At 42.2% G+C, this 22992-nt stretch overlaps 1 protein-coding gene across 7 annotated transcripts in view; it reads left to right on the top strand.

The window, feature by feature from the left end:
- Positions 1–22992, top strand: part of ARFGEF3 (ARFGEF family member 3) — a 135322-nt gene that overhangs the window by 90607 nt on the left and 21723 nt on the right. For all 7 annotated transcript variants that reach the window (XM_030556411.1, XM_030556408.1, XM_030556409.1 and 4 more), the window contains 17 exons: positions 1807–1914; positions 2321–2536; positions 2766–2876; positions 4471–4621; positions 5516–5830; positions 7053–7186; positions 8841–8986; positions 10488–10667; positions 11235–11379; positions 12694–12816; positions 14989–15086; positions 17037–17181; positions 17867–17995; positions 19165–19341; positions 20510–20624; positions 21446–21548; positions 22282–22413. In XM_030556411.1, coding sequence (XP_030412271.1) covers positions 1807–1914; positions 2321–2536; positions 2766–2876; positions 4471–4621; positions 5516–5830; positions 7053–7186; positions 8841–8986; positions 10488–10667; positions 11235–11379; positions 12694–12816; positions 14989–15086; positions 17037–17181; positions 17867–17995; positions 19165–19341; positions 20510–20624; positions 21446–21548; positions 22282–22413 — 2528 coding nt within the window. The remainder of the gene's footprint in view (positions 1–1806; positions 1915–2320; positions 2537–2765; positions 2877–4470; positions 4622–5515; positions 5831–7052; positions 7187–8840; positions 8987–10487; positions 10668–11234; positions 11380–12693; positions 12817–14988; positions 15087–17036; positions 17182–17866; positions 17996–19164; positions 19342–20509; positions 20625–21445; positions 21549–22281; positions 22414–22992) is intronic.

The raw sequence follows: 22992 nt of genomic DNA on the forward strand, positions 1-22992 counted from the left end.
AAGAAAATTTAGGATGAATATTCTGAAGGAGGTGGGGATGCCTGTAATATTTTATCAATATTCTACATTCTGTTTCAGTGTTATGTGCAGTATGATTACACGGGGCTCATACATGTAGAGGTTTCTTGTATTAAAGAACAGTAACTTCAGGGAGCCCCATTTACAGGTACACAAAAGACAGGAGTCATTCATTCTAATATTTTACCTCCAGCAATGCTGAGTTCAGTTATCCAGCTTGTAATAATGGGGGAAGGGCTGGAACATAAAACTTTGGGATGGATAAAAAGGCAGCCCCCAAAGGCAGAGACTGCTGGGGACCAGACTGAAACCCAATCCCTAAAGTTTGGAGTGTCTGGGCTAAACTACTAGGCCTACCTAAGCCTATAGGTAAGATAGATATGCGTGTACATCTTTCATTGTGTTAAAAACCCTTTTCTCTGGTTACGTTTTGTTCCTACTGTTAAGATTAAACAATAATTTGTTTTGAAAAGGCTGTTTTGGGTCACTGTGTTACCCACTGGGCACAGCTCCCAAAGGGAAGGCTTGCAGTACCCAAATCCAGATGGGCCTGCACCCCAAGCACCCACTTAGAGAGGCTAACAGACTCAAAGATGTGGCTTACTCTGAACTGTGACTAACACCAAGAGAAAATTTCCTATCAGTGAGGTCTGCTGGACTATGGACCAAGGAAAGTGATGGATGCACTTCTCTTTGAATCATTTAAAATTGCACTGAAGAGAACACTAAGGGATATACCGTATATACTCATTCATAAGCAGAATTTTTTTTAGTAAAAAAGGAAAGCACCAGAGAAGTGGGTCGGCTTATGAATGGGTATAGAGGAGAGGTGGGACCCAGCTCCTCCCCCCAACAGAGGGAGCAAGGAGAGGCAGCACAGCCAGCAGAGCCAGAAGGGAAGAGGTGGGACCAGAGTCTTTCCACTTCTGGCTGCTCTCCCCACCCCCAGCCTCCAAAGCAACTGCAGCTCGGGGGCTGGCAGGCTGCAGCTGTGCCGCTTGGCCTCGCCCCCCAGAGCATGCTGTGGCCGCGCCATCCGGGCGCTGGAACATGCTGCGGCCGCGCTGCCCAGGGCAGCCCACTGGAACATGCTGTGGCCATGCCGCCCAGTCTGGCCTGCTGGAGCAGGCTGTGACCACGCTGCCCAGCCTGCTGAAGCAGCTCCGGCCAGGCCAGAGACATCCTCCCCTGGCCCTCCCCAGACAAGGTGGGAAGGGCTGGGATGGGGAGAGAATGTAGGAGGTCCCGGGCTAAGGTTGGGGTCATGTGGGGGGTAGTCACAGGGGTTACTCCCCTGACTCCCAGCTTCTCCCCCCCCCCACCAAATTTCCCTACCAGTTGCTGTCCCGGCCCATCAGGGTAAGCAGCTGGTGTGCCGGGACACTTTGTTTACTTAAGTTTACCTCTGTCCCTGCAGATGCTCAAGGTAGACAAACCATCTCGGCCCAGCAGCGGCTCATCCTGATGGCCCAGGACCAAAGTTTGCTGACCCCTGAATTATAGGGTCGGCTTATGAATGGGTTATAAACATTTTCTATTTTTACTTATCCATCTTGGGGGGTCGGCTTATAAATGAACTGGCTTATGATCGAGTATATACGGTAATTCTCATTTACCTGGAGGCCCTTTTGCATCCTCGTTAAGGTCCCTTCACACTGCCAGAGACACATAACTGAGAATCGGACCCTTAAAAATATACCATCGGAAATTCTGGAATTCTCTTAGTGCAGTGGTTCAATATGAAATGTTCTTCTGACCCCATATGTGTGTGTGTTTATGGTCTGGCAGACATTGATGGCTTGGGGAGCAGTGCTATAGGTGGGCAGCTGATGGCATCTGCATCAACACAATCTCCTCTCACCCAGAACCAGAAGACCGATGATTCTGTTGTGGCAGGTAGTGAATCTATATTGTGTACGTGTATGTGTCCACCATTAGTAAGCCTATAATATACAGTAGGACCTCATGGAATTTATTCAAGTGTGCAAAGGCTTCAGACAAACAGGGGACTAAGCCCAGTGAAGTTATATCATGGATTAATTTAACCGAAGTATTGTAATCGCAGCTGATGCTGCAGCAGGCTTTAAATAGTTTAACTGTGTTTTCATATAAAGTAAAACACATTCAAGAACATAAGATCAAACATTTAGAATGTAAAGTGGCCTAAGTCAATAAAGCCTATGCACTAGTCAAAACATCAGATGGTCCAGCAAGTAAAGAGGGAACAGGGCCTGTTTCCCCCCTAATGACAAAGCAGCTATTTCACTTTCCAGGAAAATGATGGATGCATTTCTTGCTCCAGGTGTTGCTTTTGCCCGATACCTTCTGATCGGTTGCTGGAAGAATTTGATTGATACCTTATCCACACCTTTGACTGGTCGAATGGCAGGAAGCTCCAAAGGGTTAGCATTCATCCTGGGAGCTGAAGGAGTCAAGGAGCAGAACCAGAAGGAGAGAGATTCCATTTGTATGAGCCTGGATGGACTGAGGAAGGCAGCCCGGCTGAGCTGTGCTCTAGGTATCAGTATGGACTGAATTCCTAGATGGATTCATGTAAGTGGATGGACCAGTGCATTGTAAATGTTCTTAACGAGGGCGGAATTTGGGGAAGAGGGAAGCAAACTGAAAAGCCCCGTAAAGCTGGTGTAGAAGTCAATAGCCCTGTTTGTGATGCTGTCTGATGGTAAGATTGCATAAATCCAAAATGAAAATGCTGATTAGACAATAACTGTCGTGCCTCTTTGTAGGGGTTGCTGCTAATTGTGCATCTGCCCTTGCCCAAATGGCTGCTGCCTCCTGTGTTCAAGAAGAGAAGGAGGAAAGAGACGCCCAAGAGCCCAGTGATGCTATAACTCAAGGTAGCTACTATTGGCCAAGTAGTCCTTATTATCTAATGTTCCTTATAGTAATGACATTGTAAGGTATTTTGTTATGGGAAATGTAGGGATGGGGATTTCACTGCCACATTACATTGCCATGCAAATATATGGGAAGTACATCTACAGGTGGAACCATTAGTCTCACACAGACTTCACTGCACCAGGACCTTGTTATTAATTCACTCTCCATTTTATCCTATATAAATCTTCTGCTAATTCAGTTGAACACCATTAAACTCAAACTGTATTTTAAAGTTTCATCTTTTAAAGTTTGGTGACACAAATGCAGCCGTAGTGGCACCTGAGTAATAACAACTTATAAAAACTTACGTCTTACGTATCTGACACTACCATGAGTTGAGAAGGACACCAAAATGTGCTCATTCTTACTTATTTTCATGACATTCACTCCGCTTGCTTATTTACATATACATCCTTTACCATCACATATTCTCAGATGTTTAAAATTGCCTCTCTCTAAAGTGTATTAAGTTAAGCTTGATGAAGCCGAAAAAATGTAACGGGATAAAAAGTTGGTCACTTCTAGTATCAGAGGGATAGCCATGTTAGTCTGTATCCACAAAAACAACGAGGAGTCCCCACGAAATCTTATGCCCAAATAAATCTGTTAGTCTTTAAGGTGCCACGGGACTTCTCGTTTTTGTCACATCTAGATTACTGCTTCAAAGCAAATCCAGATCATTAGTGACTCAAAGTTGTCAACCACACATGTTTAGTTGGTGGCCTTAGTGAAATGAATTTGGAGACCTCATTCCAGTTCCCACTGTATAAAAGTTCATGACACACAAATGGCTATCACAACTGGCCCTAAGTGACAGTCAGTGACAGTCAGCAGAGGCCAAAGACTGAATAGGTGTGAGAGTGAAAACCCTCTGACCCCTAGAAGAGAGAGCCCTGGAAATGACACTTGAGGCATATTGGATGATCAATATGGGGGAAGTAGAGCTGGCTAGAGGATGACCATTCTGTTTCACGACCACTTTCAAGATTTCAAAATTGGTGTTTGTTCCACCTTAATACAAACACAGACCTTTCCAGTGTTTCAGTGAAAAGGAATGGTGTTGAAAAATCTGTTTTCTGATCAAAAAGATCAGGTTTTCAATTTGGGTCTCTGTTATCAAGTGACCCAGGAGTCCACCTGGGACCTCAAAGACCTTCCTGTCATGAAACTTGTCAAATCTAATACATCTCCATGAAGCATCTCAGCTTCAGTGAAAAGAAATTGTCAACAATAATTCCAACCAGCTGTAGAGGGAAGCTTGCACTGTGTCTTGCAATGCTTTGTCTGTTGTGAATAACAGGAAGATGTGAACCTGTAATGGAGTCAGTTTAGTGCCTTCCATGAGCAGTACAGTCTCTCACACACACAAATAAAAAGGGATTTTTTTTTTAGCATGTATATCCGAAAAAGGTGTTTGCTTTTATATTTTGCCTAAAACGCCATCTTCATATAGATCTCTTTCGTACTGTAATCCTCTCCATTCCCACCATCTGTGAGAACAAATGTTTGTTTGTTTAAGTGATGCATGTTCTTCTATTGTTAATGGGACAGTGAAACAGAAGATGGAGCAGAAGCTGGAACAGATGGGGAAAGTGCAGGGAGTCTGCCTGCACCCTGCTCATGTTTTGTGCATGGACGCCATCCTCAGTGTGGGCCTGGAAATGGGAAGTCACAATCAAGACTGTTGGCCACATGTGTTCAGGTACAGGAATCTACCGGCTTTAGGTCAGAAAATTTATTTTAACAGAACCGAGCTCCTGTCAGCTAGAGCGAGAGAGAAATCTGTCTGCACTCACTTTATCATTCTGGGAGGTGCTCCAGCGCCACACGCAAATAGTGGACCTGGGAGACTGAGTGCAATTCAGTGGGTGAAAGGGGAGGAGATTTTTAAAAGGGCCTAAGGATAATCTTAGATACACCCATCTGAGTGCTTTCCAATCCTTAATATATTGATCCTCACAGCACTGCTGTGAACCAGGGCAGGCACAGGGGGACTAAGGCCTAGATCCTCAAAGGGGTATTAAGGCATCTAACACCCCTTGTGCAGGGACATATAGGAAGCCTGCGGCAGAGCAAGGAACTGAACCCAGGTCTCCAGCGCGTGCCCTATCCACCAGGCTATCCTTCCTTTCTAAGGTCATTTATTGGAAGTCCAGGCATTTAGGGACAACAAACCCCAGCAGGCACTTCTGAAAGTCTCCCCCTCAGACTGTAAATAAGTGCAATATCCCCTTCAGAGAAATTCCAGGCCACATGACATGATAACAAACCTCCACTTGCCTGGCACCAGATAGGCTGGCACCAAAGCAGACGTGACCACCTGCCAGGGGTCTCCATTACCATTTTCTGGCAGTGGGACTCTTTTTTATGCTTCCCCTTTATTGTGATTGACCTACATCCCTATGTGTTTTCTAAATGATTAAACTAGCTGCAGTGACAGACACTATTAGAGACAAGTAAAACAAATACATTGGACTTCATTATTCTACAGATGTTTCCAGATTACCTTTAAGGAGCAAGTGCAGTGCAGAACCAAACAGTTCTATAGTGACTGACTCTAGGGATTCACAGTCCATCTTGTCCCATTTGTTCTCAGGGTGTGTGAATACATCAGCACTCTGGAGCACACCCATTTCAGCGATGGCGCATCTCAGCCCCCTCTCACTATAACCCAATCACAGCAGGCCACAGGAGGGTTGCAGGTGGATTATCCATCTACAAACTCTCTCCAGGAACTGACCCCTGAGCAGGAGACCACCCTGAGCAACAATCCTGTCATCCAGCCCGTCTCCATCCAGGACCTCATCAAGGAGGGTAGCAAGGGCAGATCTTTCGACTTTCGTGGAGGCAGCCTGCTAAGTGGAAGCAATGCCGCCAAGGCTGTCCTCATCCTCTCCACACAGGCTGACAGGTATGGATGGCAATGTCTGAAACCTGATGTTGGCTTCTCAAAATCTCTCCTGAGCCTTCCTATAAAGTAAAGGGAACAGGCTGCCAGTTCTGGACCTTACAAATGTTTATGCCATTTGCTCAGCAGCCAATGCTGTAGTTGAGGTGGGGCTGAGACTTCTATTAGCACATCCTATTTTCTCATACTTGTAACATGCTAAAAAAATTAAAATCTCTTTTTTGCTGAAATTTTCCATGCTTGGGCTCCATCCCCAAGAGGAATGTATTTGTAAATTATGGGCAAAAAATAGTTAATTCCTGGGCAGCATATTTCGTATGCTGCATCATTTTTTATTTCAGAATTGCAACGCTGTGCACAGGACTACAGAATAATACAAACACTTAATAGCGCGCTTAGTTATATAGGTGTGATTTTTCATAACGTAACTTCACTGTGGACCTCAACAGGCACCTGATCCTGTCTCATTCAAGTGAAGGAGAGATTTTCTGTTGATTGAATGAGAGCAAGGTTAAGCCCTGACTGTCTCAGTTTTTGACTCTGCTGTTATGGCATTTCACTGTGATATCAATCAAGATTAGTGTTGTGATCTCCTTTTTAAAAATACATAATAAATTAGATAAATTAAAAATCCAATTTTACATTAACATAAAGTTCAGCTTACAGTTTTAAACTACAATCCTAATTCAGAAAATTCAGAAGCTCCCTGAGAACTCTAGATGTGCAGTCTTGCTGAAAATACCACCGCCTGCCTAGGTGCTGAACTTTAGGCTCCCGTCTCTGAAAATTTAAGCCCAAATTTCTCAAAGTAAGATTAATTCATTTATATTACATATATATGGGGCTTGCTCCTCAGATGGTGCAAATTGGTGTAACTCTGAAGTTAATGGAGCTATGCCAATTCACCTCAGCTGAAGAGCTGACCCATGTCATATTTTGGATTGTTAGCTATTGTCATTAAACCACTAGATGTATTTTGAGGTGGGATTAAGAATGGTCTGTGCTGCAGTTAAAGCCCCAGAAAGAGTTCTGGTTAATGCTGGACTCCCCTGTTCTTCCTCCCCCAAAAAATAATAAAGCTGGTGAATCAAAGTGGACTCAGTAACACTATGTAAACTAATCTGCTGCTAACACTGGCAGGGTAGTTGAGGTTCTTCAGTGCACGTAGAAACTTTAACCTCCATGGCTCATTTTCAAGTTACATTCTCTACACTTTTGCTTACAGGCTATTTGAAGATGCTGCTCACAAGCTAAACCTGATGGCACTGGGTGGCTTCCTATACCAGCTCAAAAAAGCTTCTCAGTCCCAGCTCTTCTACTCAGTCACAGATACAGTTGATTACTCCTTAGCAATGCCAGGTAAATCTACTAAAGGCCTCGTGAGGATTCAGGGGTTTCTTGTATATTTTCTGCATTTCCTACATGATTTACTTTGTGTTTATTTTGCTACAATATGCCAGGGACAGATAGCTCAAATAAAATACAGAGTTCAGTGTGAAATCCCTCTGATGGGAAATTGCAAAGCCTTTTCAAAAGATAGCTACAGTCCCTGACCAAGAGAGCTTTCAACTTCTGTGGTACAGCACCTAGCACAACAGGGCACTAATCCTGCCTCAGACATCTGGGTGCTACTATAATATAAACAATAATACATTTTAAATGTCCTTTAAGATTCCAAATTAGTAACTTCTATAGGCTAAATTCAGGTGTGACCTAGATGGCAGGTGTAGGTTACACGTCACTAAGAGGGTATACTTGGTAATAAGCCATGAGTGGGTTGTAGACAGGACCTAACAAAGGCTCTCAAGATAAAGCAGGGGGGATATGTTCTCCAGGTTTCTCCCTCTGTGTGGAATCCACCCCTCTGTAGCACAAGGCCTGTGCAATACTTTAAGTCTCCCGTAGGTCTTCAGACTGGGCATAAGGACCTAATCAAAAAGAAAATTTTCTATTGACTCAAAGAACTTTGGACCAAGATTTAAGTGAGACTTGAGTGGTGCACAGGATTAGCACTGTCCCTCTCCAAAGGGGTGAGTTTCACCCCGAGTGAATTCAGATTGTGTTTTGTGCTACTTTGCATTGTTCCAGAATGACATTCAATTTGTTATTTTCTGCTCATACATCTTCTCTCTCCAGGACTCAACAGCATGTATTACTTTATTATTAATAAACGGTCTCCCTCTGTGTTCTGTACACAGTGTTCAATCAACAAATGTTAGTAGTAATTCCATTTTAAAGATTCATGCCACTAATAATTAGCCTAGTGCAGCTTTAATAGTGCTGCCTAGCTGCTTAAATATTTGTTTTCAGTGTCAAAAAGAGGTAAGCTTCCTAATGTGAATTTCCTAACATTTTGAGAGCAGTGGGAGATGAAATTCTTCGTATTAGGATGGTTTTCAAAGTGTTGGGTAATTAAGAATATGTACTGTCGGGGAAATTCAGAGTATATTTTTAAGTTCTCTTTGTCCTGTGTTCTTCAACTCAGTAAAGATAATTTACAACCTCCCACTACTAAGAAAATGAATACATTGCAGTTAATACTCTTCCCTGTAAATGTTATCAGAGGCTTCTAAAGCCAACTCATTGTACTCAGGATAAATCATAAACCACTTGCCCACCTAGACTGCATATTTGCCAGAACTGAACATTATTATTAATTATCACTGATTTATTATTTTATATTTTCTCCAAGTGTTTACACTTTAAAAATGCATTTGAAAAAATCCACACTATTTGATGCCAGAGCTGCGTAGCTGTGTAAGCTGTTCCTACAACGTAGGTCCTTTTCTCAGTCTATTCCTATGCTTTTTGCAAGCACAGACTGCTAGCTATGCTGAATTTCTTTCTGGACTGGTATTGATGTGTATGTAATTAAAATCAAATAATTTGTGCATTCGAACCCAAACCTGCAGAGATGAAATGCTGCAGCTGCCTAATTTCTGTTAATTACTCTTCTGGTCATAACAATTAATTTTCTCATTTATTTATTTAATGCACCTTATTTTTCTTGCAGGTGAAGTAAAGTCTACCCAGGACAGGAGAAGCGCACTCCATTTGTTTCGTCTTGGAGATGCCATGCTCAGGATTGTACGGAGTAAATCCCGTCCATTGCTCCATCTCATGCGCTGCTGGAGCCTGGTGGCACCTCATCTTGTAGAGGTGAGAGAGCGAGAGAGAGAAGAACCTGTGAAACTCTCACAGCTATAAGATATTATAAACGCACCTTACTTAGAGATAGTCAGAAAAAGTTTGAATCTTTAAATGACTTCAGCAGAATATCTGTAGTTATACTGGCTAGAATAACATCTTATGGGTTATTAAACTTCTTCATTAGCTAGAGTCAAGAAGAAATACGCTCCTCTTCTTATGGTACAGTATTGCACAGCTAGAGATAGGTAGGTGTGAAAGTGCCCACAACGTACCTCTCAAGCATCTGATAATTGCTATATTCGGAAACATGATTGCAGAGACAGACCATTGGTCTATTTCAACATGGCAATTCCTATATTCCTGTGGAAACTAGCTGTGCCTAAAATAATTGAAAACTGTTCTATGTAATGGAGCTGGGTTTCTTGGATGTATGACAGTCACATGAATAAGTATGTGCGCCTGAACTTCATTTATGTTAATAAACATGTCATCATGCGTTCAGGTTTTTAAGATGCACAGGAAGCACGTTTCTCAGACATTTAAGAGCTACGATAAAGAAAATATTTGAAGTCAGGTGTTAAGGTGTGTTACAGTGTCCATAGTTGTATGTTTTGACTGTACCAGTGGTTTTAATTTTCAAAATGACTAGTGATTTTTGATGCCCAGCTTGAGATACCTTAAAGGGGCCTCATTTTCAGAAAGTGCTGAGCACCCACCACCTTATATCCAGGCCCCTTTAAAATGTCTTAATTTTGGCATCCAAAGAGTGAGACTCCCAGAATCACCTGTTGCTTTCAAAATGTTGGGTCAGTATAGTTCTCTTTTGGTGAACTTTGGCATAGGTGAAAGCCGAAGGAGGAAATGGCTGGATGAAGTGAAGGGACTGAGCTTAGAGATGCCTGGGATAGTACCCCAGTGTGGAATAATTTTCTGTTCAAATTCATGCCAGCTCTTGCCAGATGAGCAGTGTACTGTTGACAGCGTGCCATTTCTTTTTTTAGTATACTTTATTGCTAGTCATTTTTATTGTGCTGTAGATACCAGGTCCCTTTCCCCAGAGGCTTTTATTCTGGAGTCCAAGAACATGCTAAGTACAGTACTTATCCATAAACATTATATTTATACAATGAGAATAAAGAGAAATTAAATCTTTCACGTTAGCCATTCAAATCAACAGTAATCTGAAAAAGCTGGGAAGATTGTAGACCCATTTTTTAACTTTTAAGTTTAGTGCTTTCTTTGAACTCTCAATAAATCTTCCTGCATCTCCAGAATACTGAGCATCTCGGATACACAGCTCCTTGTCTTCCATTGGACGGTCACTTTGCTCATTGAAGCAGGACCCTCTGGTCACACTATGCTGGAGCTATTTTTGGGTCTTGGTACTATCAAGTTGCTACTTTTTGCCTCCCCCCAAACAATCTAATCAAAAAGCAATTTTTTTTTTTTTTTTTTTTTTTGCTTGGCCAAAATTCTGGTATTTCTTCCTTCCTCCCTGCTGTCCCTGTAGGCTGCCTGTCATAAGGAGAGACATGTTTCTCGGAAGGCTGTCTCCTTCATCCATGACATCCTCACTGAGGTGCTGACAGACTGGAATGAGCCCCCTCATTTTCACTTCAGTGAGGCGCTGTTCCGCCCCTTTGAGCGCATCATGCAGCTGGAGCTGTGTGATGAGGATGTCCAGGACCAGGCAAGTCAACCCTGATGATGGTGCCTACACCCGGTGTGCCATACAGACAATGAGAGCAGTCTCAGGTGTACACCTAGTGGCTAGAGTATCTGCCTACTTTCCTTTAATGGGGTTAAATCTCTCTTCAGGGTTTCACAAGGGTCCTTTCTCCTCAGTGTATTGTTGAGCAGTACTATATTTTGCTCTGCTCCTTTGTCAAGACTCAAATTACTTCCTTTACAAGGTAAGGGGTTCCACCTAGCATACACTGTGCATTAGAGCCACATCTGCAAAGAATGGGCACATCCAATGGCAGCCAAGAAGCTCGAGGCTTTTGGAATGTATACCTGGTGGTTTAGCTGTTCTCTTTCCTTAGAGCAGGAACATGATTATTCAACAGAAATCCACCTTCAGTCCTTTAGATGTTAATGAAAAGTAGGTTTCTCTGAAAAAAAAACTATAGAAAAATCTACAGTTTTTTCAGTTATTTCTGTAGATGTTTGTAGGGCAATTTCTGTTCGTCATTCCTTCCACATGTTCTGCTGGGTGGATTTATATTTGTAAAGGTCTCTGCTTTGCCTACAACAGGTGATCACGTCTATAGGAGAACTGGTGGAGGTGTGTTCCATTCAGATCCAGTCCGGGTGGAGGCCCTTGTTCAGTGCACTGGAAACAGTGCACAGCAGTAGCAAGTCAGAGCTTAAGGAGTACCTCGTTGGAGAGTATTCTATGGGTATGAGTTTTCTCTTTTGTTTGTTTGATATGTCTTTGTTTCTTCGTCCCATTATCTCTAGGACATATAAATAAGTAAATAAAAATACTACCATAATCTACAATAAGGGTCCAAAACAACACATTGCAAAACTCAGTACTGTCATTGCAGTGTGCTGGGTCCTTACTGCAGTACTCTACAGTAGCTAGAATATTTTTTAATAGGGAGAAAACAAATGTAAATCTCTGAATACTTTATCCTGTGATTCCTGTCAAACACTAGCAGACACACAGGGGGGAGAGAGAGAGTTAACAAAGCCATTGAGCAGTCTGCCTGAGCCATGTTCTGCTGCTGGAACATTAGGTCCATCACATTTCTCTGCAGGTGTCCTACTGGAGGAAAGAGAGATGCTCCTTATGGCCATCTCTTGTCTATGCACTCAGGCCAGGCAGCCTACATTTTTCCCCTACTGTGAAACAGGTGCTCCTGTAAGAGGAGGACTGTTAATACTAGAAGTGTTGAGCAGATAGTGAGCAAGCTTCATCTCACATAACACTGACACATAACCCCTAAAGTCTAATCTGTAACAGTCTTGGTATATCAGTCCCAGATCTCTCCTGAACACAGTGTGTCAATGTTATGGCACTTGTATGGCGAAATATCCATTATTCCGGCTTTTAATCAACTTTACAGGTATTTTAAAATGTTTTAAAGTCAAATATAGGCATTTATTATGTGCCTGCTGGAATCTAGTCTTTCAGATCCATTATGTACATTAGGCAGGCTTTAAAAGGCTTATTTTCAACTCAGGAAAACACACCAGTTTTGCCTCTGTCAAATAGCATCAAGATTGTAAATGTGACAGTCACTATGTCAGCCAGCAACACCAAGAATTGAACCAGGGACCTAAACCAGAGCTAATCGCATGAAGTGAGCACAGCTTGAGCTAAGAGAGACAAGTCTTGATAGCTGGGGCAGATCTGCTCTAGGAATTATTTTGGGGTAGTTCTTTGGCCTGTGTTATACAGGAGGTCACAAACGTGCCTTCTGGCCTTGGATTCTGTGAAACTGTGACTCACTCCTCTGCTGATCAGGCACAGAGGGGAACCTGTAAAACAGTCACAAGTGGGTTGTGTGAGTACCCTCAGGTAGCTAGTCTCTTGGGAGCCAGGAGAAAAGGAAAGTAGATGCAGCTTCCAAGGCAGTCACAATATTTGCTTGTCAGAAAGTTGCCTAGTGATCACAGAAGAGGTACGGTACACTCAGCTGAGCTAGGGAACTTCAACTTATTAAAAAAAATAAATAAACTGCCTTCACCTCCTACTGTTCTCACAGGGAAATGCCAGGCTCCAGTTTTTGATGTTTTTGAAGCATTTCTCAACATAGACAACATCCAGGTCTTTGCCAATGCCGCCACTAGTTACATTATGTGCCTTATGAAGTTTGTCAAAGGACTTGGTAAATATGACTTTTCTTTTTTTTTTTTTTTCCATCAAGTGCAACCTTTCTGTGGTGGAGGTGGGAGGGTTATTCTGGAAGAAATGACTTTTGTTTATTATAAGGTACAAAATATGCTTGGAGAGAGGTTTAGCAGATAGTAAGCAGGGGTACTGTATAAAAGACACCAAAATAAAAGGACTATTCAAAACCACTTTTGATACTGTTGGATTTTAGGGCATGTCACAGCAGCAAAGATTCAGCCATCTGATTATTAATTGTTTTCTCATTTTCACTATGACCTACCATAGCCCTGTATAAATACTATAGAATTCTCCAGTACCGTAATAATCCAGAACTCTGCAGTCACGGTGTTGTAATATTTGGGGCTGGGGCTGGATTAGCACAAAGAACACTGTAGTATTTTTTCATAAGGGCAGTTTTCCATTCAGTGATCAAAGCCACATTTTTTCCCCAGTCCCCTAGCAGCAGCATTTGGCACACAAACTGCCAAAAATCTGCTGAAACCTTCAGTAAGAACATCAGTATCAAAGGTATCTGTCAGTAAGATTAACTTTTCTTTTCTGATAGTGAGGGTAAAGTAAGTGGGAGAGAAGAGAGGGTATGCCAAGTCAAGGTGACCCTGTACTTTGATTGTTCTGAAATTTCTCCAAGCACTACAAAGGCAAATTCAGATGCTTTGTTCTGCCCTCTTATTCACATTTCGCATCTTGCTTTGATCATTTAAAAAACAATTGTTAGAAATTCTAAGAAATTATGGAATTGATTCTCCTCCTACTAATGTAAATAGCAAAATGCCAGGGAGACTGGACGGGGCCCTACTTTCTTCTTTTGTTTAACTCTACCTTTAATTCGTAAATGATGCAGCCACTTTGTGCCTGACCCCACCCACTAAAGTCAAAGGGAGTTTTAGCACTGATTTCAATGGGTGCAGGGTCTAGCCCTTGAGGAGGGGAAGGGAGTGGAACTTCAATTATTTGCTACTTTATGGAGAAAATTAAAATTGAAGAGCAAACCAGTAAATGCTGAACCTGGCTGTCTTCAGAAACAGACGTTTCTCTGGATGGTTTAAAAATGTTTTCCATTTGGTGAGATGGATTTATCAAAGGGAAAAGAAATGGATATTTCTTGTTTGTAAAATTGTAATGGACAAATGGAATTCCTACTCTATATATTTAATTCTGAATTTTAACGAAATGTCTCATATGTAATATTTACCTACAAGTGGTGGTCTAGTTATCTGCAAATATAGACCATCAACAAATGTTACTAGGGTTTTGCTGATACTCAGTAACAAAGGAAAGGACATTTATGCATTAGGGGTTTGTTCCAAAGCTTACCGAAATCAACAGATGTCTCCCCACTGGCTTCAATGGGCTGTGGATAAGGCCCTAAATCTTGCACACCTACAGTACAGTGCTTATGAGGAACCATATTTTTAACAATAAAATATACATAGATCTGTTAGTTTGCTTTAACTATTGGAAAGCACCTGCACCTTGCAATAGGCACTGAAAAGTTTAAATAAAATTGTCTAAAATTCCTTGAGCAAAAAACAAATTTCTCCCATTAGCTCATTAACAAATCCATCTCCAGAGTAACTGCTACAATGGAAGACACAGTGGTCCAAATTTATCCCTGGACACAATCCAGTGACTTCAGTGGAGTTATAGCAGGTTTGAATTTATACCTACATGAATCAAAGATTTGTTACCTCCCTCTTAAACATTGTGGTGACACTTTATATTAAAGGTACATGTATAAATAGTTCATGAATGAGAAATAGAGAATATGATGTGTGTGGTATATGTTATAGATGGTTATAAGCATGTCAGTTGAAGATGTTTATATATGAATATAAACTCCGGTTATAATATAAGTAATCTATGGGATCTATAACCATCTGTAATAAAAATAATAATCTATTTATTAAAGTATTTGTAAATTTACTTTTAATCTGAAGTGTAACAGCCATTATTATGTTGTTCAATGGGAGAAGTCTCCCCAAACTCTTTGGACTGAGATCTAAAGGGCTGCATTTATGGAAAGTGTAGTCAATAGCACATAGTAAATAGCCAGACTGAATGAGAAATATGTGTTGCGTAACTTTTAATGCTGTGTTTACATTTCTTTTTTCCCCGCTTCTCCTGCATCCTGCCCTCCCACCCCTAGGAGAAGTGGATTGTAAGGAGATTGGTGATTGTGTGTCAGGATCTGTGTCTACAGACTTGTGCCTTCCTGCTCTTGATTACCTCAGGAGGTGTTCTCAGGTATGCCTGATGATCACAGAGAGCTACAGACCTGAACTAGAAAACCACTTCTAGGTTTCTTGGCTCTCAGCAATCATTGGAAATGTTTGCATGCACATAACAGAATATTTTAATGTATACAATCTTTGTGGCAAGCTCTCTTCAGGTCTGGGGAAGGCACTCAGATTGCCTTCCCCAAATACAAGGTCAAACAGATAGTTTAGCATAAGGATTGGCACATATTCGAAGGGATCATTCAAGGTGAGGTGGACCGTTAACACTCTGTAGTCATAGGATGAAAAGGAGGGTTAGTGGATTACAGATGGTTGTAATGAGCCATACATTCAGTGTCTTTATTAAGACAATGATTTTTAGTGTCTAGCAAAGTTGTACATATTTTGTATAAACCCTGTGCTCACAGCATAGGTTACTATTCAGGGCTGCTTGGACATTTTTTGTCAGCACTTTGATATTATTTTTATTTATTTGTACACAGTACCATGGGAGGGTCTTAATCATGCATCGGGACCCCATTGTGCTAGGTGCTGTACGTAACAGAGTGAGTGTCCTTGCCCCAAAGCAATTACAATCCAAGTATAAGATGAGAGATAACAAGTAGATGCAACAGACAGACTGCAAGAGGGGAATGGGCACAAGGAAATAATGAGACAGTACTGGTCAGCAAGATAAACAGCAGTCACAGCAAATCATAATTCGTTTTTATTGTTAATATTCTGTGTGATAGTGTTAAGCATTTGATGAATCGCAAAATCTGCTACGCATCACATTATCCTTTCCTCCTACCACAGCCACAGAAAAAGGGAACCACCCTATCTGTCTCTCTGATGTAAATTTCAATTAATCTTACCAGAAAAAAAGAGTAAAAAATACAATAGGTACATTACAAATACCTCTATTATATACAAAAATGCCTAACAAGCAAAGTACAGGACTCTTCTCTGTTCACAATTTGAAATTTAGGTCCTAATTCTGCCATGCTCAAAGCAGTACCTTAATCTGTAAATAACTCTATTGAAATCAGAGGGACTGCTTGCAAAATACCTATTCAGTGTGTGCTGGGGGCAGAATCAGGCCCTTAAATTATGGTTTGTTTGGTTTTAAAATACCTTGCTGTCTCTTGGGTATCGCAGTCTGATGAAGATGTTGGGGAACCAGGCCCATGGAGGCTGCCTCATAATTTTGAGAAACACTATTTCGTTTATAGGGATTGGTATGACATGATACAAACACAGGGAGTGAAAATAGCAGTGTAGTGCCACTACCAAAGTTTAGTTAGCTTTGGACCACGGGCACCAATGTGCAATTGTGAGGGACCATTTTGAATACCACATTGAATTTTAATCCATTCAGTTCATATGGTTAGCAGCCACTCACTCAAGAACTTCTAAAGTTACATAGGTACCAATGATTTATGGCACCAGAAAATGTAGAATCCCAGCTCTCAGAACATAAAGGCATTAACATTACCTCTGGTGACTGGTGATATAATGCTGCAAAGATCATGTTCATTGCAGTTGGCAAACCAGTATATATTGTTTCAGGAGCAATCAACCTTTACTGGGCTAGTGATCATAAAGGAAAAAACAGTCTCCAAAATATTCTGCAGCTAGATGGCTGATAGATAACGATAATATTTAGTATATATTCAGTGCTTTACATCTTCAAAGTACTCTGTGTACAACTAATCCTCAGGAAGGACCAGTATTTGAATTTCACAGCTTGGGGAGCTGATACACAGGTTATTTAAATGACTTGTCCAAGGTCCCAGAGCAAATTAGCGGTAGAGGGAGGAGCTCTTGACTCCTAGTCCTGTGTTTGTTGCCGCTAGATGAACCTTATCATGCCACTATCCATCCCAAATATTAATGTCACTCTAATACTTATTTTCCCGGTGTGTGTCATGACGGCACTTCTACACACTTTCCCATGTTACATTTTTTCTTTGTGTAGTTGCTAGCCAAAATCTACAAAATGCCCTTGAAGCCAATTTTCCTCAGTGGCCGGCTGGCCAACTTGCCCCGAAGAGTGCAGGAGCAATCAGCCAGCAGTGAGGATGGGATTGAGTGTGTCCTTTCTGACTTTGAGGATGACTCTGGTAGGTGAATTTAAAATAATGGCTATGTGGTTACACACAGAAAGTAATCAGCTCCATGTGTAATTGTGAATTTGGGCAGCTGCTGCAAATGTTCAGAAAAAAGTGTCCAGAAATATGGTGTTGCCCTGCGTCTATATTGTTTACATATCCATATATGTAGCAAGTTAAGCACTGTTGTTCTGGTTCCTCTCAGTGGGGAGAACACACGTCTAATTTAGCTATATCCTCCCATGCATACTCAGGTGATTTCACCTCACTTATGCTCAGTGATACACATCATACACAGACCCACACTTTTCTGGGGTGAGGGGATCAAGTAATAACAATGACAGCCTAATAATCTTAACCGTTGCTTCCACTAAATGGGTATGAATGGAGAAAGAAGGCAGAGTAAGGTGGGAGGGGGATAGATGCTCTGTAAATGAGAGAAGGGAGTGGAGAGAAGAGAGAGATTCAAATTGGCAATGCCCCATGACCACCACTCACATAAACTGTACTGAGATGGGTAAGGGGGGAAAGACTAGGAACCCATTATCTAGCTCACAGTAGATTTTTTCCTTCATCTCCCTTGCATTCTGAAACCAAACCCTGTCCATGATCAAACCAGTAAATGCGTTATAAATAGCTTCTCATCTGTTTCCCCACACCTTACTTCTAGCTTCTCATTATGTGTCCATATTTCTAGGCCTTATCAATGTCTGGATCATTCTACTGGAAGAATTAACTACTGCTATATCCAACTGTCCCCGCCAGCACCAGCCACCCACCCTGGATTTACTCTTTGAGCTGCTGAGAGATGTTGCCAAAATTCCTGGTAATTTCAATGACTTTATGGAACATCTGCTACTGAAATACAGAAAAATCCTTGCTAAGCTAGCAAGGACTATGAAGATAGTTTGCTTAGCTCCTCTAGAGAGGAGATATTGTCCTTGTGGTGTTCATCAGTAACGTCTTGGCTTGGTTAAAGATCACAGTGATTGGCTCCCAGGGGAGCTTCAGCAATAAGATTATAGTCTTTGCATAGGAGAGGGGAAAGGGATAACTGTGGTAATTGTGTGGTAGCTGTTGGCATGTGTTAATTTTTTTAATTGGTACTGTTGTCTAGTGTACATGATTCTCCTTGTTCTTTACACGTTATGATATGCAAGTATTCTTTTCTCCACTCCCCTGAAGGCCAATCTGTAGAGTGATATGACATCACTGGTACATTCCCTGCACATCTGCTATTGGTATATATATTGGTACCTGTTGTTCTTCATTCAGAACAAATATTTACAACAGAGCAAGGTAAAAGCTGGATTTGCTTGAAAAACTTCTCCTATTCCTTGAAGTGCTGGACAGTTCTCTGTATATTATTAGACACTCTTCATGAAATCCTCCTTGAATGTTCATCCAGAATAAAATTGCGCTGCTCAGTTTGCATTCTTATAGTCAGAACCAGAACTGTGCATCAGACACCCTAATATAGACATGTATGCCTTTACACCACACCATATATGGTTATGAATGTTTTATATTAAAACCACACAAATAATTGGCTGATGAATAAAAAACATGTTGCTGGTGTCAAACTCAGAATTAAGTACTGTCATGCCCAGTATTTATTTTATTAACAGCTGAATAGCTTGCTATGCTCTTGATCACTTCTCCCCAGAAAATAGTTGCGCTATCAACTTTTACATCTTACAATAAATCTACACTAAATTCAAGAAAATAGTTCGATTCTCCATGTACCCTTCAATTAATGGGTGGCAACTTATACACCTTCAACTGACAATCCAAGGTGTATGCACTGTTGCAAACATTACTGGCTCTTAGTTAAGACAATACAAGTGTTTCAGATATTTTGGAAGTAGTTTTCATTAACATCACTGAATCCATGATCGCAGTCTGGTAAAGGATCCAGAATTTCTTAGTTTGGGCATGTGTTTGAGTGAGTATTTGCAGCCAGAAATTCTTACCATGGTCGTGTTTTCCTTCTAGGCCCAGGATTTGGCATTTATGCAGTTGTACATCTTCTACTCCCCACAATGTCCCTCTGGCTCCATCGTAGCCATGGTGACCATTCTTACTGGGATGTGGCATCTGCTAATTTCAAGCATGCCATTGGCCTTTCCTGTGAACTGGTAGTGGAACACATTCAAAGTTTCATTCATTCAGGTAAGCAGTGTCCCTTCAACATCAGAGTTAGTGATGCAGGGTTTTACTGTGTGACATTGTGACGAGGGTCGATTCCTGCTGGTCATCCTGGGAATTAGCTCTGTCCACTGCGGAGTGGCCTCAGCGTGTGGTGTCTTGCCTGCTGTCCATTCTGCTCTGGGACCCGCGTTGCTCTCTGCTTGGCAGCATCCCCTTCAGGACACTGCCCTACGGCAGTTCCCACTACTCCAGACTCACACCCCCGGGGGGGTAGGGGGGTAACAGCAGTCTTTAGGACTCGCACCTGCCTCAGTGGCCAGCCACAACCCAGAGTCTAGCCCCTTAGCTCAGGGGAAAGTTGCAGTCTGTATTGGCCACCGTCTTCTGTGGCCAGGTGGAGTATAAGAGGGGGACCCAGGCCTGCCTGCTACTCTGGGTCCCAACCCAGGGGCCCTCTAGCGGCAGCCTCCTTCGTTCCCCTCCTGTCCGCTTTTCTTCCCTGGGCCACTTCCTTGGCCCTTTGTAGCCAGGCCGCAGCCTGATGGGTAACGGGGCTGGAGCTCTCTCTAGCTCCCCGGAGCCTGCCCAGTACTGCTCTGTCCAAGGTGCTAGCTCCTTCCTCAGGAGCTGGTCCTTCTCTCTTATCAACCAGGGCCCCGCCCTGTTTGGCTGCCTCTTCCTTCCCAATTGGCCCTTCACAGGCCTTCGTTGATTGGCTGCCAGTCTGCGCAGCCTCAAAGGCCTGTTTCAACCCTTGTCTCAGGGGATGGGGCGGTCGCTTAAACATGCTTAGAAGATGGCTTGGTTTTGGTTGCTCAAGAAAAAGTCAAAATCAGAGAGAGTGGGAAGGTCATTTTTAACTTCAAAGGGATTATGTTAAACTTTCCAAAAATATAAAGTCATGGAGTATTACACTCAAGATTATAATGGATGGGAATTGGCAGGAATAGGAGCTAACACGGTACTTTCCCCAGTATCAGTGGGAATATTTTAAATTCCCATATACTTGCCTGAAGAGAACAGTTCTCCTCCTAATTTGCTGTGTTTTGACACCTATAAAACTGGCATTAGTGTTAAAGAGAATCGACTTTGTAAAACATCCAGATATCAGAAAGAAGAATGACTGCTGTTTCCCTAGATGATATGGCTAAGGTGGGAATGCTTAAAAACAACTTTATTTTCCCTGTAGACATTGGCTACGAGAATATGATTAATACAATGCTAAAAGATCTCTTCAAGTTGTTGGTAGCCTGTGTGGCAGAGCCTACAGAAACAATCTCCAGAGTTGGCTGCTCATGCATCAGGTAATATAGAAAAGCCTCTTTCTCCCATCAGCATATTAAAAAAGAGGAAGTGATGCAAAGACTCCTGACTAGAGAAGTCTTGGCCAAACATACAGATTGATCATTTTGGCCAGTACCTCCCTAGTAATCTATAACCCGTCTCTTGTTCTTTAAAAGCAAAATCTAGAGTTAGAAAAAGCTTCCAAGGGCTGAAATCAAATTTTCATCAATTAGCCAGACTCTGTTTGCTTGTTATCAAACCAAATTCCCAGTCGCGAAGGGGAAGATAGGAATGTGTGGGAACGTCCATGGCCCATCTGTACTGACTGGATGCTGTCAGAGCAGCGGAGAAAGTCCATAAATTGTGGGAAACGTAAATAAACATGCATGTTCCTCCCATGAAAATATCTGCTCTACACTAATATCTACATCACTAGTCAATACACAGCCTCTAGAAAAAATAATCAAACTGCTATTGGGTGGGACTCACAGGTCTCCTGAGGTAAGTATCCCCATCACATTGTGCAAATTATTCTTACAGTCAAACCCAAAATGTGGTGCACAGCACTGAACAGACAGTAAAGAAAAATGCAGCCCGTGCCCTGAAAAGCTTGCAATCTATATAGATAAAAAGCATGCAAATAGCAGCCAGGAAAGGAATACAATATCTAGGCAAAATGGTCAGGGGATGATTGGCACACCATCTTACTAGCTCAATGTTTGTGAAGCAGCTGCCTAAATTTTGCTTTACCCAGTAGCCCAGTTTCTACCTTCTTCCTTTGAGTCAGAAAAAGTTTTGTTGGGCTTGCAGGCTTGATAACTTGTAGTGTCCTTACTTGCAGGTATGTCCTCGTGACAGCAGGGCCTGTTTTTACTGAAGAGATGTGGAGGCTTGCATGCTGTGCATTACAGGACGCGTTCTCTGCGACTCTTGAGCCAGTAAAGGTAAAACCAACATCCCAACCAGCTTCAATTCACTGATATTTGCTTGCTAGATTGATTCCCCTTTTCTGATAAACTTTTGTGTCTGATTTCACCCAAGCCACAATAAAGACTGCCTGAAAATCAAAAACATCAGAAAAGTAATTTCAGAACTATTATTTTAGTTATTGTTATGTTAATTCAGTTTTAGTGAAAGATCTAATTAATAACCTTGAAACAGAAGTGTTGTATATTGTCCAAAGAACGTGTACATCATGGCAGTGGCATGGTGCCATGCTTCCTAAGACAGTGCTCCAGGATTGCATCAAAGATCAGAGAGGGAAGTGGCCAGGCTTCTTCATGCTTCCCTGCCAATGTGAATCAGCAGAGCTGAACAGGTGCGACTGAGATCAGACTTTGTCTGCATGATGTGTCTTTGTATCCAGTTCTTACAGCTGGATTTACAAACACAGTGGGAAAACAAATGATTGCTTTAGTGATGCCTTTGCTACAAACTGAGTCCAAACTAAAACACTTGTCTCTTTTGATTCAGTCTTTGGTTGTGACCGAAAACCCTCATAAGTCATCGCAGTTCAAGCTCTTAAAAGGGAATCACAGCGCATTAGTTCAAATAAAATATCAGGGGAGATGCCAGGGCAGTTATGGGAGATCTCTCAGAATCATAGGGATAGAGGGCTCTACAACTACTTGGTTGATCTTACACACAGTGAAAGACTGATGTTGTGTCTCTCTGTAGAACCTATTGGGCTATTTCCACAGTGGTTCTGAAAGCTTTAGTGGCGATGCCTGTGAAGTGAAGGTGGCAGCCCCATCTCTCTCTCCCAGTGCTGAAGCTGAGTACTGGAGAATCCGAGCCATGGCACAACAGGTAATGATCTCATTACAAAGGAAGCCAGAGAACAAACTATATACCAAGAGTTAAACTAACAGGCAGGTTGAGAATTTTCTTTCCAAAAAACTCTTGGAAAGAGCAAATAATTTTACTGTGGGAAGAGTCTTTGCTCAGTACCTTTGTTACTGGAGGCCCGGGGAAGTGTTTCCCTCCAACTATGTGTTTTCTCCCCATGGAGAGCAGTAGGCTTGTGAAGCTCCATACTAAAATAGCATCTTTCTGGAGTTTACCTTGCCTTTTCTTGTCACTTAAGGCAGCAGCACATCAACTACTTCCACAAGCAGCCTGTAGAGTGCACGACTCACCGCTGTGGCGCCTCCTGCTGGTTGTCTCTGGAAATTAGCATTTCCAGCCTCCGGTGCGCCCTCTGCAGGCCAGTGTCCCACTGCCACTTGGCCCCTGTGTCCCTCACGGACCCAGTGCCCCCTTTTTCTGGGGTGCTGGCCCCTGGCAGTAACCTCTTTCTCTCAGGGTCTCACCTCCCCAAGGAACCCCCACTCACTATCCCCACCTCACCTCAGTATAAGGCCTAGTCATTACCGGCACGGTTGGGTT

The sequence above is a fragment of the Gopherus evgoodei genome, chromosome 3, assembly GCF_007399415.2.
Source record: "Gopherus evgoodei ecotype Sinaloan lineage chromosome 3, rGopEvg1_v1.p, whole genome shotgun sequence".
NCBI lineage: Eukaryota > Metazoa > Chordata > Testudines > Testudinidae > Gopherus > Gopherus evgoodei.